Below are 16,703 nucleotides of genomic sequence, written 5' to 3' on the forward strand. Positions count from 1 at the left end.
AGGATGGTTTCGAGGCCATGATATCTAGCGCGGCGGCTCGCATCAGGTAGAGAGCTTATCTACAACTCTGCGGAAAGTGGTTGGAGGATCAGGTGCAGTCCAGGTGTTGTACGGCGTGGCGCCACACGTGATGGTAGAGGTGGACGGCGGCTGGACGTGCTTGGAGAAGTGGAGTGCTGTGGAGCGCGGAGGAATGTGGTCGCGATGAATCTGAGGGAAGACTTCCTTGGTGCCTGAGGCAGATGTTCAGCAGTTCAGTTCCGTGGTTGTTGAGTGAGCACGTGCCTGGACCAGGGTTTCGCCCGGCCGCTCTTCAGGTCATTGTTCCTGGCGGCTAGAAGCCAAAAGGAACAAAACGGGCCCAGAAGTATCAAAGTGAGGGGTCCAACTCTAAGGGACATCAACTGCCGTCTCCCTCGTTTCTGCTCGTCCGCGTCCCTCGCTCCACCGTCTGCCATTCGACCAGATCTCAGCCTCGCCACCGCCTCGACCACATCACACCCGTCGTCACTAGTCGACCCTAGCCCCTTGCTGTGGGGCGCCGTCACTTCACATGAAGGGCCCCGCGCCGCCGCTACCACCTCTCCCGCACCACCACTGACCATCTGCTCTCGTCTCTGCTTTTCCCTCTCCCACCAACAACCTCCTTCACGCTTCCCCCCCCCCCCCATTTCTCCCTCTCGCCGTCCCATTTCTACCCACCATGGAACACGACTCGATTCGATACATCCCGCTCCGCTACGACAGCGCCAATTCCCATGAGTCGGCTCTGAACCTGATCCTGGCCCTCAGACCCGACTGGAACCAGTCACAGCAAACAATTGAGTTTGTCCGCTTCACCGATGGCATCACCAACACTGTACGTCAAAGGCACGCCGCCAGGCCCCGTCCCCCGCTGACCACCGCACTGAACGCGCCCACCCACAGCTATTCAAAGCCATCAACAGATTGCCCGGCTGGTCCGAGGAGCAAGTTGACCGCGATGCCGTGCTCATGAGAGCCTACGGCCGCGGCACCGATGTCTTGATTGACAGAGAGCGTGTGTATCCATAGTTGGTGGGCCTTGATCATCTGCTGATTCAGAATTCCAGGAGAGACTCTCTCCCACTCCTTGCTTGCAACTCACAAACTCGCGCCCCCGCTCTTTGCTCGCTTCGAAAACGGGCTGCTGTACAGGTTTATCGAAGGAACAGTATGCTCTCCGGCCGATTTGCGTAGGCAGGAAATCTGGCGTGGTGTCGCCCGTCGCCTTGCACAGTGGCACGCGACACTACCCATCGACAGCATCATTTCGGAAATTCCCAACGAGGAGAGCTCTTCAGCCCCGAACAGCCAATCTGGCCACAGGCGCAAGTCTTCGTGGCTTGTTGCCGTTGATAACATCACCCCAGACAAGCCTTCGCCCAACCTTTGGACGGTCATGCAAAAGTGGATCCACTCCTTGCCCCAGGAAAATGAGGAGGAGAAGAAGCGCAGGCAGAGGTTGCAGAACGAGCTGGTCTGGATCGTGAGCTTATTGGGATCGACTCCTGGAATCAGCGAAAATCCCTTGGTCTTTAGCCACTGTGACCTGTTGTACGGCAACGTCATTATCGAGCCGCAGCCCTCGACGGGTGCCTCGCCCGCCTCAACCGCCGAATCTCACTCGACCGACTCGTCCATTGAAGCCGCCAAAGTCGACTTTATCGACTACGAATATGCCACCCCAGCGCCCGCCGCCTTTGACATTGCCAACCACTTTGCCGAATGGGGCGGCTTCGAGTGCGACTACAACGCCATGCCAACGCGTTCAGAACGTCGCGACTTTATCCGCCAGTACGTCGAGTCGCACAGCGCCCACCTTCCGCATCCCTTTTCCGACGCCGAAATGGAACGCAAGACGGACCAGCTGTTCCAAGAAGTCGACGCGTTCCGCGGAATTCCCGGTTTCTATTGGGGTGTGTGGGCGCTGATCCAAGCCCGCATCAGTCAGATTGATTTTGACTACGCCAACTATGCCGAGGTGCGCCTAGGCGAGTACTGGGCCTGGAAAGACCAGCTGCTCGGCCGGCGCACGGGCGAAATGACGTTGAGGGAGAAGCGGTGGGCTCAAGAGTGATGACTGACGTAATGTGAGCGAGTTGTCAGCCACCCAAAAAAGTTTCGTGTCCGTCTTTAATGTCTTTATTTCTTGTTTCTTTTCTTGGTCGGATGGGGCATTCAACAGGGAGCCCCGGCGGATTCAACAGCCGTAAATTACGGGCGTCTCTTACCGTCTTTCCTACCACTGTTGTTACGATTTCTTTCTACCAGCGGATCTTTGGAGGGGCGCGCGCGCGTGGGTGGGCAGGCGGGCGTTGGTTGGCTACTCTGCTACACGGGTACAGTTGAACCCATTGATTCGTTGGATCAGGACACCTAAATACTCGCAAATGATTTCAGTCGCTCACACTTTGGGTGGTTTCTGGCTTCCCTCGCTTCCCCTTTGGCTTTTTCGGTCTGCTTATCCTGTCGTCACGATCTACATTTTTGAGCGCTTCAAAGGCGAGCACTTCACTGTCATTTCGATTATCCTTTTTCAAGCAGCGCAATCAGCATCGAATGCGAGAGCAGAGAAAAGAGAATGGAGAAGAGAAGACGGAGGATGAGAAAAGGAGAGGAGGAAAACGCAAGGAAAAGGATACAACCTGGGATCGCTTTCTTGGACCAGCACATCTATCCATCCCTTGCCCCCCCCCCCCCCCCCCCCCCCCCGCGCCCACAGCTTCAAACCTTACATAAGAAAATCAACGTCTTCAACGACATGAAGCGATAAAGGACTCGATGGCTACGCGGCCTGGCAAACCTGCACTCTTAAACGTGCACGCACCTACGCTCGACTTCAGAACCTGTACCTTTAGCCGCGCGCGCCGTCTATGCTCTTCCCCCCCTCTCCCTCCTTTAATATTCCCTGTTAGTTGCAGTCGCTGGGTCCATCAGAAGAGAGAAACAGAAAACGTGGAGCGGTAGATCGAGAGGTTTCGAGGGCGAAGACGGCGGAGGACGCGCACATTCAACATTTGTCACCAACGACTATTCCACGTGAAGGATGCCAACGAGGGAGTGTCAGAATGGTTGGTTCGAAGGGGAAGAACGAAAGGGGGCTCAAGTATACAAGGGAACGAATGGACGATCCAAATCGCGGTGCTGCTGCTTGCCCGCCTGTCCGCCCGTCTGCCATGGTTGCCGTCGTCACGATATATATATATATATATATTTTTGAACAAAGTGAGAATACCACGACTTGGGATCGCGCAACAAGTGGGACGATGGGCAAACGTTGTTGGTACATGGAAAATCCATTAAGCCATGCTCTATAGTAAAGCAACGAGCCCCTGATTGTCGCCTACCTGTCTGTGTAGGCGGAAGTAGGAGTAAAGTAGGCCCACAGTCCGTCGCGATGCGGAGGAGCGACGGCGTGCGTGCGACGGGAAGCGCGCCTGAATCCGTCTGCCATGGGCGGCGCGGCGCGGGTTTCTACTTCCTGGCAGGACAACAACGCACTCACGGGTCGGATTCGGATTCGTCTGGACGAAGCATGTTGAAGTAAGGACACTCGCTCTGCCAGGAGATGATGGTAGGTCGCTTCAATTGCGGACTACCTTACCCGCTCACCGGTGTGCATGCCAGCTGGCGGCTAACTCGGTATGTAGGTAACTAGTAAGGTACGGTAAGGTAGCGTAGCTAATTATTTAGCGCCGCGCACCTACGGCACGACACTTGCGTGTTTGCAAAGTCAGTACTTGCATAGCTTCGGCGAGCAGGTATGTGTGTAAGTACCTACTGTATGCATGCATGGCTGACTGACACGACTGGAAGACGACTGACTCTTGTGTGCCCGACCCGGTCTGTTCCGAGTGGTCGAAAGGCTTTTGTTGATAGCGCTGAGCCGCCTCAGCCGCGTGGGAGAGAGGAAGGCCAATTCCTGCAATGCATACTGGACGGTACATACACGGCCATCATGCTGCGTTAATCCCCTGGCAAGACCGAAGATGCAACCAATGATGCACCCCCTGATGACGAGTTTTCGCCAAACAAGACAGAGTCAGACAGAGCCAGCCCCCTTGAATTTGAGTAGGACCTTTCTACAGCTTCACCTTCCCAACCGTCTTGCCCAGCATCTCGACTAGAAACGGACTCATGATGCTGCGTTCGCCCTCTTTGACGCTCGACCACACCCTGCGCTCCGCCTCTTCCTTCTCCCTCCACCGCGCCAACTCGCGGCCTAGCCACCCCGCGACCTCGCGCGCCGTGCGGTCCGTCTCCTCCATCGGCACCAGATGGCCAGCATCGTCGAAGACGACCTCCTGGACGGCACCCTTTGCCGCGCCGCCGCTGCCACCGACGCCCGTGCCCGTCACGGCCATCTTCTCGGCGCGCAGCTCAGGCGTCGACAGGTACGACTGGCCGCCGAAGACGTAGAGCAGCGTGGGCCGCAGGTGCGGCAGCTGCGCAAAGGTGAGGGGCGACTCGGGGCGGTAGAAGAGCGGCGGCGTGGCGTCGAGCGACAGGCTCGACTTGGCAACGTCAACGTCCGGGTGCGTGTGCGGGTTGCGGTTGCCGTCTTTGGTCGCGATGACGACGGACGCCGGGTCGGCGAGGCGCTGGGCGTAGGAGTCGACGGGGACGGCGTGCGGGTCGAAGTTGGGCCGCAGAAACGTGAGGACTTCTTGGTGCTTGGTCGTGGTGAGAGTGACGGGAGGGCCTTCTTGGGGAGGTGCGGGTGAGGAAGAGACCTTGGGGTTGGTTGCGGCCGCGGCCTCGAGAGATGGGTAGATGGCTGTTGGCAAGTCGCGCAGCCCGTACTTGATCCAGCGGTCCAGCACGCGGGCGTCCCATCGCTGGTAGAATGGGTGCTTCTTGAACGACGCCGCAGCCGCTGCGCGCGATGGCCAGATGTCTCGTCGGCGGGTCGATTGCGCGGCGGGCAAGAAGTTGCCATCGAGCGCCGTGACGCGCTGGATGACGGGGTCGACCAAGGCGAGGCTTTCGAACAGGCGCGGATGCATTAGCGACAAGTTGACGAGGTGGTTGCCACCCATGCTGTGCCCAATGCCGACAATTGGGCGCACCATCTCGTGGCGGAAGACGTTGATGAAGTGGAGCAGGTCGCGCGGGTGGTCGAACCAGCTGGCTGTTTGACTGGTGAGCTGATATATTCTTGCATTCGATTGGCGCGTGGGGGAGTCATACGGTCATTTCCCAGCTTCTTCTCGTTCAGCACACCGCTTGCACCTTGGTGCGCTGCGTCGGCTATCCAGATGCTGCGGATTGAGAATCCTTCTGCCTTTGAGCGCTTGTACAGCTCCTCCCACATGGGTTCGTATAGTTCCTAGAGTTTGTTAGTCTTGTTTCTTTGATAAGGGGGTTTTGGTTACCTTTGCGAAACCATTGGCGTGTGCAGCGATGATGGTGACATCCCCTTTCTCTGGGGTAAGATTATCCAGTGGAATGTATTGCTTCACGGCGAGGTGGAGCTCTTCTTCCTGCTTGTGTGCAGTGGCTCGGGCATAGGCTCGGATGTGCTGGCATGGCACAACGTGCTCTTTGATCTCGAATGGAAAGGAGGCCATGGTAGGGGAGAACAGAAATGGAAAAACAGTAACCAACAATAGTGGTGAACGAGGCTGATTGAGGGTCTTGGACCTCTTTTGAATGCGGGGAGATTGGGTATCACGAGAACATAGCCGGAAGGAATTGCCTTTGAAAATCCAACGACGGAAGCTGTCCCTTGAAAGCTGTGATGAAGTTCAGAGATATGCAGCTGGCACAGATATGTCTTTGACGATGACGGAGGAGACGAAGGTGCGGATAATTGGTCGTCCAACTGCCGACGTTTGGATCCCGGCACTCTTTACCAAGCTGTTCATGTTGGGCCGAGGTTACGCTTCAACTGAGTCGTTCTCTGCAAGTTGCACCATACCCCAGCCAGGAAACTCTCGATTCCGCTGTCTATGCAAAGCCGAGGACTTGTTCACCATGCTTGGATAGAATGGGATGGAAGCGTGCGTTGCCATGTCTAGTTGTAATAGAGAATTCCGACGCATGGGCACTCTAATCTGACCACGGCTTCGAGGCCAAATTGTTTGAACAGGCATGGTTTCGCAGGGCCGGAAATAGAACCACTGGCAATCAATGGAAAAAGAGGCAGCTTCGACTTCATCTTAGTTCCTGGAGAGACTGACGGAACAGTAGACCTCAGGAACCTCTGTCACGTCACGTGATCGGTGAGAAGGTGCCCGTTCGCATCACGTGCTCAGGGACTCGGGCGTTCCTTGTCCGAGCTTTCTTGGCGCGGTCTGTCGCGTCGTACGCGCCGGGTCCATGACAGTAACCCAAACCAACTCGACACGACCTCTCATCTTCTGTTCCCTGCCATTTGACAAGTCTTGGGCACCATGGCTGATAATTCTTTAATTGACGGCCTGGCCGCCAAAATCTTCTCTCCTGTCTCCTTCACCGTCATCGAAGGTCCTTCTCTGCAAGGCGAGCGCGTCGCCGAGGTGCCTATGCCTGCCGTAAATCAACACAGACTGGTTCGCTAACGCCAATCACAGCTCAAAGAAGCACTAACGTCGAACGGCGCGAGATTCGTCCTTCTGAACCCCAAGACCGGCCGCATAGACGATGTGCGACAAATCACCCACGTTGTATCCTACACGTCCGACTTTCCCGACTACTTCGATGCCCTTGACAACTTCGTGCACGTTGTGAAACCGGACTGGGTAGCTGCGAGCTTCGAGAGAAAGAAGACTGTCAATCCACGCGCATACAGTCCTGACCCGGTCTTGTTCATGGCCGACGTCATTGTATCATGCGCTCAAGACATACCAGAGGGCGACAAGGAGGCAATCATGGGCGGTGTCTTAGCCATGGGGGGCCAATATTCGAGCGCTGTCACAAAGTTCACTACCCACGTTGTGGCGCTCGGCACTGAGACAGACATGTACCAATTGGCAAAGGCGAAGAACCTTAGAGCCAAGATAGTCCTTCCTCATTGGTATGACGCATGTCCCAGTCTGAATGACGGTGGCTAAAATGCTGCAGGTTTGAAGATTGCCTGAGACTGGGAAAGAAGATTGTGGAAAAGCCGTACGAGCTGCCGGACCCAGAGGTGCTCAGAGCAACTTCTCCTGGACCCATGGCGCATTACCCCAGCGAGGCAATCCGAGATGCCACCAACCCACTTCCCACTGAGCTAATCCTATCCCCGAGAGAACCACGAGTGCTCCAAGTCTTTTCTGGAAAGAAAATCATGCTGTCAGAGCACCTGGGACTTAGCGACAGGATACGGACCACCATCGAGGAGCTTCTGAGGGCTGGAAACGCCGAGGTGGTCACAGATGTTGAAGATGCCGACATATACGTGTGCCCTTTCAGAGAAGGGACAGACTACGTCAAGGCTTCTCAGGAAGGTAAAGATGTGGGAAACCTTTCCTGGCTCTACTACCTCATCACCCACGACAAGTGGACGTCGCCCACGCGGCGTCTCCTTCACTATCCGGTCCCGAGAAACGGAATTCCTGGTTTCGAAAAATACACACTTAGTATTTCCAACTACGTGGGTGATGCGCGTGTCTACCTGGAAAACTTGGCAACGGCTTGCGGCGCAAGCTTCACCAGAGTTATGCGGCAGGAAAATACGCACCTCGTCACAGCACACACGCATAGTGAAAAGTGCGATGCTGCAAGAGAATGGAACATTCACCTGGTCAATCACTTGTGGCTAGAGGAGAGCTTCGCGAAATGTAAAGAGTTATCCCTCACGAACCCGCGCTATACACATTTTCCCCCTCGAACAAACCTTGGCGAAGTCGTTGGTCAGACTCAGATCGATCGAGAGGCTGTCGAGCAGCATTTCTTCAGTCGTCCGGCAAAACTAGCCCAGAAAGTAGATAATGCAACGTCAGTCGAAACAGACTTGCCTGTTCGGAGCACTCCAATGGCGAAGAAGGGCCGCAAGCCTCGCAATTCCCTTGACGTACAAACACCCGAGGTCGAACGTGGTCTTGATGGCAAAGAAAACATGACGCCGTCGAGTACAGGTGGACGTGGTGCCAAGAACAAAGCTCTCACGAAGCTCCACGATCTTGCTCCAGATATTGCGCTATATGAGAAGGAGTCGAAGCGAAAGGGTGGAGTGATTCACGGAGGAAGACGGGCAAGCGAGCCAGATGGAAAGCCGAAGGAGCCGCTGAAGAGATCGCTGGAGCCAGAAGACCAGGAAATGGAAGATGCACCTGCCGCAAAAGGGAGAAAGACGAAGAAAGCAAAGACGGAGACATCTCCAGCCGTGCTCAAGCTGATGCTGTCGGGCGATGACCGATGGATCGGAAAGAGCAAGAAGGAGACCGAGGACAAGGTACGTTCACCTGGAAAAATGAAGAAATGTGCTGACAAGATGTAGAACAAACTCCGCGCAATCGGCATCCACATCACAGAGGATCCGAAAGAAGTCAACATTCTCTGCGCTCCCAAGATCGTCCGCACCAAGAAATTTGTAGCAGCACTCTCCAACGCACCTGCAGTCGTCAACACGAAATTCCTCGACCAGTGTCTCAAGGACAAGGCCGTTGCGCCTGTCGAAGACTATGCTTTGCAAGACAAGGCAGGCGAAAAGGCTCAAGGCATCAAGCTTCGCGAGACGATAGCTCGAGCGGAGCAGAACCGTCACCATCTCTTCCGCGATTGGCAAATCTTCGTCACCGAGGGCGTCAAGGGCGGCTGGGTAACGTTCAAAGACATCATCGAAGCCAACGGCGGCGCCTGCCATCTCTGGAAGGGACGGGCCACGCAAGTGTCAAAGCGGCCACGCGTCAGACAGCTCGACGCCGATGGCGATGCGGACATGTCGGACGAGGCGCAGGAAGCGATGGATCTGGAGCACAACCGCGAGGCTGATGACGGCGAGACCCTGTACCTCATCTCCAGCGACGACAAGGAGGACGTCAAGCTTTGGCACAAGTTCCGCGAAATGGCCAAGAAGGCTGGCATGACTCCGTGCATTGTCGAGCCTAACTGGTTGCTGTCTTGTGCCATGGCGCAGGAGATTCGGGTTGATGACAAGTGGGAGATGAATATTTAAGACCGTGGTGGTGGTGGTGGTGGTGTCGTGAAAGCAATGATTGGACGGGTATTCAGCCTTGCAATGCAGCGAGCGCGCTCTACATTTCTTCTCTTGCTTGCGTCGAGGCCGAAAAATAGTCAGAGGCGCAGAAGGAGTATCTGGAGCAATGACGATAGCGTTCACGGTTATTTTGACATTTTCTGGCAAGCAGCGGTAGGAGTCTTTGGTCTCTGGGATCAGGTCAGACGTTTAGCAAGTTGGCATTGCGTTGTCTTGCGCACTACGTACTTCAGTACATGGCAATTCACTCGGGAGTAGGCATATTTTGCGCAACTTCATGTTCATCATCTTCCTCCTTACCAACTACGAACGAACCGCCCCAAACTCTCATGCGAGCAGAAGATAGTACAGCAAAATGAGCGCCATGCTTGATGACAAGAGAGGGACCGAGTAGTGAGGGATACGCGGGACAAGAGAGCGAGAAGGGAAGGCAAAAGAGAGCGAAAGATGGAAAGGAGTTATTACAATCATTGAAGAGTTGGGTATCTATGAACAAGTCTTGTGACGAACTGACCAAGGTAGCGAGCTGCTGGGATGATCATGAAGCGAAGGAGGGGATATGGGCATATTTGAGCAGAAAGGAAGGAAGGAAGGAAGGGAGGGAGATAGACTTTGTTGGACAACAAGGAGAGTGGGTATCTTGAACGATGATGGAGAAAAGAGGGGAGGGCGAGGGAGGGTATCTCAGCGCGCGGCGAAATGGATGCTTTTGGCGAGCAGGCAACAAACGAGTGAGCGTATCGGGAAAGGAAAGAAAACGACAAGGGGAGTAAGCAAAAACAATGAAGAGGATCTTGCATCTCCGCCAACCCAATCTAAAGAGATCGCTGCTGCTGCAGCAGCAGCAGCAGCATCAGCACAGCAGTGTGGAGAACAAAGGGGGGGAGGGGGGAGGGGTGGATGCTACCAGGGGTGGGTAGGTAGGTAGGTAGGTAGGTCGTGCCAACCAACCCACCCCTGAAGTATTCGGCCTCCACTCGCTCACTCAACTCACTCACCCACCCAACGACACACCTCCTAAACCCTATGCACGACCTCAACCGCGACAGCATCCTCAAACACCTCGCCACTCGACCTCCTCGAATCAAAAACGTCGTCGTCGTCCTCGCCATCCCCACTCGCAAACGGGCTCTGATGCACAGTCGCAACACCACCAACATCGCCCACCTTGGCAATCGTGCTACGCGGCCGCGCCACCGGCACAATGCTTTGTGCTACCGCCGTGCCCGTGCCGCTGACATCGGTGCTGCCGCTGAGGTTGCTGCGCGTGTCATCAGCAGCATTATTACCATGCAGCGTCGCGTTGGTGGCGTCGGCGTCGGCGTTTTTGGCCTTCTCCTTGAGCTCCCAGCTGCCGGAGCGGGCGTGGGCGATGGGTTCGCGGATTCCGACGCCGCCGCTGCCCAGACCCGCAAACGTGTTGTCCTTGTTCTTGCGGTTGGAGCGGGCATACGCGTCGCTGATGGGGGTGCCGCTGACGGTGCCGGTGCCGCCGACGCCGACCATGACGGGTGCTTTACCGTCACCGCCCGTGGGTGTCGCGGTGGAGTCGCGGTTCAGGCCCATGATGCTGCTCATGCGCGCGGCGGCCTTGGGCGGCGGGCTGGGCGGCGGCGGCGGCACGAAGCCGGCGATGCTGGCGTGCGAGCCCGGCGGCGCGCCGTTGCAGGCAAACGAGACGTCGAGGTCGGACTCCAGCTTGTCGGACCCCTTGAAGCCGCCGCCGCCGCCGCCGCCGTTGCTGAAGGAGGCGTTGCAACGGTTGCGTCGGCGCCGTTTTGACGATGGCAGGCACGGGAGGAGGGTTGCTGCTGTGGCGGCGGATGCGGAGGCGGCTTTGGCAGCGAAGCCTTTTCCACCACCGGCCGGAGGGTTAGGACCGTTGTTGGAGCCGTAGCCTGGCAGGTAGGGCAGCTTGGGGTAGTTTGCTGGAGGCGGGTTGCGCGAAAGACGCACGCGGCCACAGGTTCCGAGGATAAGGGCGGCGATGATGGCAAACACGAAGACCAGACCAGCACCGAGGACGCCGGCGGCGGCAGGCGACAGCGCGCTGTCATCACCGTTGTCCCTGTCCCTGTTCTTCCGGCCGCCATCCTTGGGACCCCTCAGGTCAGCGTTGAGCGCAGTGCAGAAGAGGGAGCGCGCCTCGCACACAGCGCACCAGGCGGGGATGACCGGGTCAGGCATCAAGGGCGACGGCGCATTGTTGTCGGCGCCGTCCTGGTTTTGCTGGCTCGAGGAAGATGAGCCGGTGAAAGATTCTGTTCCGAGCGAGAGAGCCGTCAACAACAATTCAAAATCCTGGAAGGGGATGTGCTTGTCGGCGTTCGACGACGGCGGCGGGTTCTGGAAGATGCCATACTGGTTAAGCGGGATGTATGGGTCCGAGCCGTTGCGCAGATAGAAGCGGACAGAGAGGTTTGCAACGTCTGGGTACGTGGCCGTGAAGCCATCCGTCGAGTTTGATGTGACTACGCTCGTATTGGAAGACTGTCCTGGCGGGTCGTCGCTGTAGAGCTCGACCACCAAGCTGCTGGCCCAGTCAGGGATTCCGCGAAGGTCCGGATCCTCGTCGGATAGTCCGGTCAAACCAACAAAGGCAAGCATGGGGTCGAACTCGCCAAAGAGGAGCGACAGCTTCGCCGCGGAACCAGCCGTGTTGATGTTGACGTACAGCTGATTGAGAATCTTGGATGCCAGCGCCTGACCGGCTATGGATCGGACAAAGTGAGCAGGGTCGGTGGAGTTGACCATGGCCCATTGTTGTCTGCACGTGAATTAGTCCATCTATCTCCATAGCGATACTGAGACGTTGAAGATGTCGAAGTGCAGACAGGGACATGGCGGGCAAGTTGATGACGGGGCCAGGCGGAGAGGGACGTTGATCAAGAGCTTGCGAGCTCAGCTCGGCCTCGCTCCAAGACGCTGAGGTGATCTCCTGCTTCCAAGAAAAACCGCAACCTTTTCCGCGCCCCAAAGCAAAGACAAGACTACGTCGTCGTCAACTGCGTCGTACGTGATCGAGTCAAAATACAGTTTGGCGTAAGCATGGAGGTCCCTCGATCATTGGACAAGACGGGAAAGCCCCCCATGTTTAGCTCTGCGCTAACCGAAAAACAAAAATCGAGCAACTGCAAACGACACCATTGATGGAAAAAGGAAAAATGATGGATTCAACTTACTGATCGGCGAGGTATCTCAGCGGATCCAATGTACCCCTCAGCGTCTCGTTGTTGGCAAAGGCCCGTTGAACCGATGAATCGTGCCAGTAGGCATAATTGACGTAGTCGTAAATGAGATATGCCCGGTCGTAGTTCCAGGATTCCTCGCTTATGGCACCAAGCAAGACAGCGTTGCCAACATTGTTGTACAGCTCCCCTGTGCGGTTCTTTGTCTCGGAAGACTCGGCCGTGTTGAAGTACTCGTCGCGATCCTTGGCTGCATTGACACACCCGTATGCACCGGCCACATAGATGAGGTTGGGATCGTTGTTGGACGCCGTACGCAGCTGGGGGTACTGGTATCCGCCCAGCGGCGCTTGAACGAAGCTGCCATTGGAGAGAGTAGCAGCGCCATCGAGGAGGGCCGCGTTGCTCATGTTCATACCAAGAGGCGGGTACAGGCCTTGCATAAACGCCATCGCTGTTGCCGTGGCATAGTCATTCTCAGGAGACAGCACGAAGATTTGGTCGTTCTTGAGCGCGTCTTTGGAAAGGTCGACAATTGCCCTGGGGCCAGTGGCGTCGCCCTCGTTCGTCTCTCCCGAGACATAGAGCTGACGGAAAAAGTTGCCCTGGTCGTGTGCCTGCTGTGCTCCCCACGGCGTGAGGCTGGCTGGACCCGAAGTCTGCAGTAGGGGTGTTCGCTCGCCGGTTCGAGTGAAGATGACTGCGCTGTGGACGGCAGCATCCACCGTCGGCACACCACCGAGCAAGGCCGGAGCCACAAGGGCCAAAATCCGCATAGACATGGCGTCGAGATGAATGTCGTTACGGCAAGTCAGACTGCGGGGGAGGGAGCGGTTTAAGAGAACTGTTTTCCATCCGCTCCAACCCAATGGTCGAGGCAGGACATGGATCGGCCGTAGTTAATCGGCAAGCCATCAAAGCGGGACTTTTTGGAAAGACGCAAGGGATCTTGAAAATCATTAGCATGGAGACACATGATAAGCTGCAGCCTCGAGCCTTGTTCCCGTCAAGTGGAGCGGGGTTACGACGGGCATCGCTCGCGCTTGGGAGAAACAACCTTTGCTGAACCGCCTGTTGTCGCCCTGCAGACGGCGCCGCGTTCCGCTTTGGAGAGCTTCTCAAACACCAAACCTCAGCAACCGTGTCTATGCTCAAAGCACATTGGGCAGGAATGACGGCTGCTGTCGCAATGTTTATGGTGAGCGTAGTCTTGGCTACTGGTTTAGGTTTTGTCCACGGCGGGACGGGTCGGTCACCCTGGAAGCTCGAGATGACATGTCTGGGCTCTTCCCGGCTCACCACCAGAACTCTTCCCAAAGCTCTCGGCCGGCTTCGGAACACATGATGGGTACATGCCGCCCTTGGCATCTGCACCTCCGAATCTTTCCCCTCTTGACCACCTCACGGTGCGCTCTGCGTGCAGAATCTTTTGAAACATAACATCAGCATTTCATTAAAATTCCTGAACCTTATTGCTACAAGCCGTAGCACGGCGAGTCTAGAGGACGCCGTGCAAAGTGCAACTCCGACCAATATTTCTTGACCCATGTAATCCATACTAGAATCCTCGTCACAAACCCCTATGAGTCCTCGCGGGCACCCCTCTCCCCATTTTCTTTCAAGCCGAAACCTCGACACGGCCCTCGGTGCCGGGTGCGCCCTTGCTGAGCGAGGGAAGGAGGTAGGTGATGTCATCCCATGGGTGACCTTGTAACGTCGTCAGCGAAATCCAGGGTGAGTTATGCAGGGCAAACTTACGGTAGAGACCCGTCCTCAGCCTCTTCTGGTCGAGGAAGTGGGCAATCAGACCAATGCTGCGGCCAAGCACGAACAGACCATTGAGGACACCCATCCTGAGGTAGTCTTCGGCCTCTTCGGCGGTGAAAGATCCGCAGTTGCGGAGCAGGTCGACGAAGCAGACAGCGACGCAACCGTCAACATTGAGAATCAGGTTGTCCTTCTTGGAGGTGGTGACGGTCTCGACGGCAATGGCGTAGTCGAGCAGCTTGTGGTTGGGGAAGTTCTTTTGCACGTACTCCTTGACGAGCTCGACACGGAGATCGGGGTTGTTCCTCGACTTGACCCTGTGGCCGATACCGGGGACTGCCAAGAATAAGTATCACTCTCGCGCAAAATGTACCGGACACTTACTGAGCTTGTTCTCCTTCCTCATGGTGTCGACAAAGTCACGGGGGCTGAGACCCTTGTCAAAGGCCTTGGTGAACTCCTCGGCGGCACCGTCGAGGGCACCACCGAAACGGGAACCGATGGTCAGAAGACCAGAGACGAGCGAGGAGATCAGGTCCTTGCCAGCACGGGTGGTGACAATGGTGTTCATAGCACCAGACACGGCGGGACCGTGGTCGGCAGTAAGCATGAGGACCATCTCGAGGAACTTGCTGGCGTAGTCAGGCAGACGGCGGCGGAACCACAGCAGCGACATGACACCACCAATGCCAATGTTCTCCTTGAAGACATCCGAGATGGGCATACCGGCGTAGAGCAGCTCCTGGCCACGGTCGTCGGAAATGGTGGAGATGAAGGCAGCGGGCTTACGGATGAGACCAAGCTCCTGGGCCCACGAGTAGTCCATGGGAATCTTTGGAACGGCAGGCTCGGGGCGGGGAGTGATGGTGCCGTCCTGGACGAGCTTCTGGTAGACCTGGCGGAGGGTGGCGGGCAGGTCCTCGAAGGTCTCGGGGACGTGGATGCCGGCCTCCTTCATGGTCTTGTTCTTGGTGGCAGCAGTCTCGAGCTGCGAGTTGGCAAAGGAACCAGCGTGACCGAACTGGACCTCGGTCTTGAGCATGCTGGCGACGGTACCAATGGCCCAGGCAACAATGGGCTTGGTGATGGTGCCGTTCTTGACGGCCTCGATGACGCGGTACTCTTCAACACCACCGACCTCACCGAGCAGGACAAGAATCTTGCAGTTGGGGTCGGCCTGGTACCTGAGCAGGTGATCAATGAAGGTGGTACCGGGATACCTGTCACCACCAATGGCAACACCCTCGTAGACACCGTCGGTGGTCTGAGCAATGATGTTGTTGAGCTCGTTGGACATACCGCCCGACTTGGAGACGTAGGCAACGGAGCCGGGGCGGTAGAGCTTGGAGGCGACGATGTTGTCCATCATACCACCAGTGTTGCCAATCTTGAAGGCACCGGGCTTGATACCACCGACGGTGGCAGGGCCGATGATGGTGATGCCCTTCTTCTTGGCGACGTGGAGAATCTCACGGGCACGCTTGGAGCTTGTCAGAGGCAGACAGAATGCACAGATGGTAGGGGACGTACGCGCTCAGGCACACCCTCAGCGATGATGGCAATGGAGCGGATCTGGGGGCACTCCATGAGCTCCATGGTGGAGCTGTAGACGGAGCGCGACGAGGCAAAGTTGACGACGGTGTCGACATCAGAGTGCTTGGCCATGGCCTTGGAGACGTCCTGGTAGACGGGGAGCAGGGTCTCGCTTGTGCCCCAGTACATTTTGCTCACGAACTGGCCGCCAAAGGTGTAGATGATGCCAGCCACCGAGGGCGTCTTACGCTTGCAGATGTAGTCGAAGTCGAGCATGCCCTGGACAGCCTTGGGCTGCATGCCGTAGACGAAGCATCGCGTCTTGTTGTGGAAGAGGGTGTGTTGGGCCGGAGGGCTCAAAGGACGGCTAGGAGCTTGGAAGCGGCGGATGTTGTCATTGGCAGAGGGGTTGGCGGCGTCGGAGCCGTTGACGGAAGGCATGGTGGAGGATATCTAGATGACAAGAGGTAGGAAAAAAACCTGGGGAGGGGTCTGTCAGAAAAAAAGGACGATGAATTGACGGGAGGGCGGTGACGGGGCAGTGCCGTGCGGTGACGGAGCTGAAGGAGGAGGTCCGGTGGTCTTGTGAGCTGGGGGGGGAAGTAGCAATTTTGACCGACGGCAGGGAAACTCTGGGGAGCTCTGGACGTACGTGTAGAGAGATGAAGCAAGGTAAAAGGCAGGGTGGAGGGCAAATGGAGGATGGAGTGAGAGGAGGAGGAGGAGGAGGAGGAGGAGGAGGATTGAATGAAGACGAGATGATGTCTGGGGTTGGAGCAGAAATTCAGGTTTGGCGGAGGGCCCCTTCTTTCTTCCAGACGCAGACGGACGGAGTGTTGAGGAATCGGAGGGCTGATGTGCACCGCGCAGGGATTCGCGTTGGGGCCGCCGAAAATGCGACTGAGCGCAGGGACCGGAGCGCGGCTCGGTGCTGCCACCCTGGCACTGGGGAGCCGTGGGTGAGAGAAGCGCCGGCCTGCCACCTCGACGGCGCTGCTGCACAGGTTGCTGCTGCTGTCGGACGAATGCGCTCGTCGGCGGCTGACGGTCGCTGTTGTTGGTGATGCAAT

At 56.8% G+C, this 16,703-nt stretch overlaps 5 protein-coding genes across 5 annotated transcripts; 2 read left to right on the forward strand and 3 right to left on the reverse strand.

Annotated features, from left to right (window-relative positions):
- Window positions 1-703: 703 nt before the first annotated feature.
- IWZ02DRAFT_369695 (ethanolamine kinase-like protein) lies at window positions 704-2,098 on the forward strand (the record flags this gene model as incomplete). The annotated part of the gene is made up of 3 exons (XM_066764452.1): window positions 704-859; window positions 928-1,039; window positions 1,092-2,098. The coding sequence occupies 3 exons, from the start codon at window positions 704-706 to the stop codon at window positions 2,096-2,098; spliced, it is 1,275 nt and encodes a 424-aa protein (XP_066627067.1).
- Window positions 2,099-3,652: 1,554 nt separating this feature from the next.
- On the reverse strand, window positions 3,653-5,745 carry IWZ02DRAFT_14282 (Alpha/beta hydrolase family-domain-containing protein). Its single transcript, XM_066761784.1, has 4 exons — window positions 5,397-5,745; window positions 5,212-5,350; window positions 3,847-5,152; window positions 3,653-3,737 (listed from the first exon to the last, which is right to left on the reverse strand). The coding sequence occupies exons 1-3, from the start codon at window positions 5,589-5,591 to the stop codon at window positions 4,104-4,106; spliced, it is 1,383 nt and encodes a 460-aa protein (XP_066627068.1). The 5' UTR covers window positions 5,592-5,745; the 3' UTR covers window positions 3,653-3,737; window positions 3,847-4,103.
- A 592-nt stretch (window positions 5,746-6,337) lies between these two features.
- IWZ02DRAFT_495829 (BRCT domain-containing protein) lies at window positions 6,338-9,423 on the forward strand. Its single transcript, XM_066770154.1, has 4 exons — window positions 6,338-6,521; window positions 6,576-7,018; window positions 7,066-8,380; window positions 8,426-9,423. The coding sequence occupies exons 1-4, from the start codon at window positions 6,417-6,419 to the stop codon at window positions 9,101-9,103; spliced, it is 2,541 nt and encodes an 846-aa protein (XP_066627069.1). The 5' UTR covers window positions 6,338-6,416; the 3' UTR covers window positions 9,104-9,423.
- A 739-nt stretch (window positions 9,424-10,162) lies between these two features.
- Window positions 10,163-13,109, reverse strand: IWZ02DRAFT_369052 (histidine phosphatase superfamily; the record flags this gene model as incomplete). The annotated part of the gene is made up of 5 exons (XM_066764407.1): window positions 10,163-10,570; window positions 10,826-10,953; window positions 11,110-11,378; window positions 11,481-11,912; window positions 12,328-13,109. The coding sequence occupies 5 exons, from the start codon at window positions 13,107-13,109 to the stop codon at window positions 10,163-10,165; spliced, it is 2,019 nt and encodes a 672-aa protein (XP_066627070.1).
- Window positions 13,110-13,808: 699 nt separating this feature from the next.
- Window positions 13,809-16,400, reverse strand: IWZ02DRAFT_14349 (citrate synthase-like protein). Its single transcript, XM_066761795.1, has 4 exons — window positions 15,631-16,400; window positions 14,485-15,580; window positions 14,092-14,436; window positions 13,809-14,040 (listed from the first exon to the last, which is right to left on the reverse strand). Exons 1-4 carry the CDS (start codon window positions 16,072-16,074, stop codon window positions 13,952-13,954), a joined length of 1,974 nt encoding a protein of 657 aa, XP_066627071.1. The 5' UTR covers window positions 16,075-16,400; the 3' UTR covers window positions 13,809-13,951.
- Window positions 16,401-16,703: the final 303 nt, after the last annotated feature.

The sequence above is a fragment of the Phyllosticta citriasiana genome (assembly GCF_038021145.1).
Source record: "Phyllosticta citriasiana strain CBS 120426 chromosome Unknown IWZ02scaffold_1, whole genome shotgun sequence".
NCBI classification, from domain to species: Eukaryota; Fungi; Ascomycota; class Dothideomycetes; order Botryosphaeriales; family Phyllostictaceae; genus Phyllosticta; species Phyllosticta citriasiana.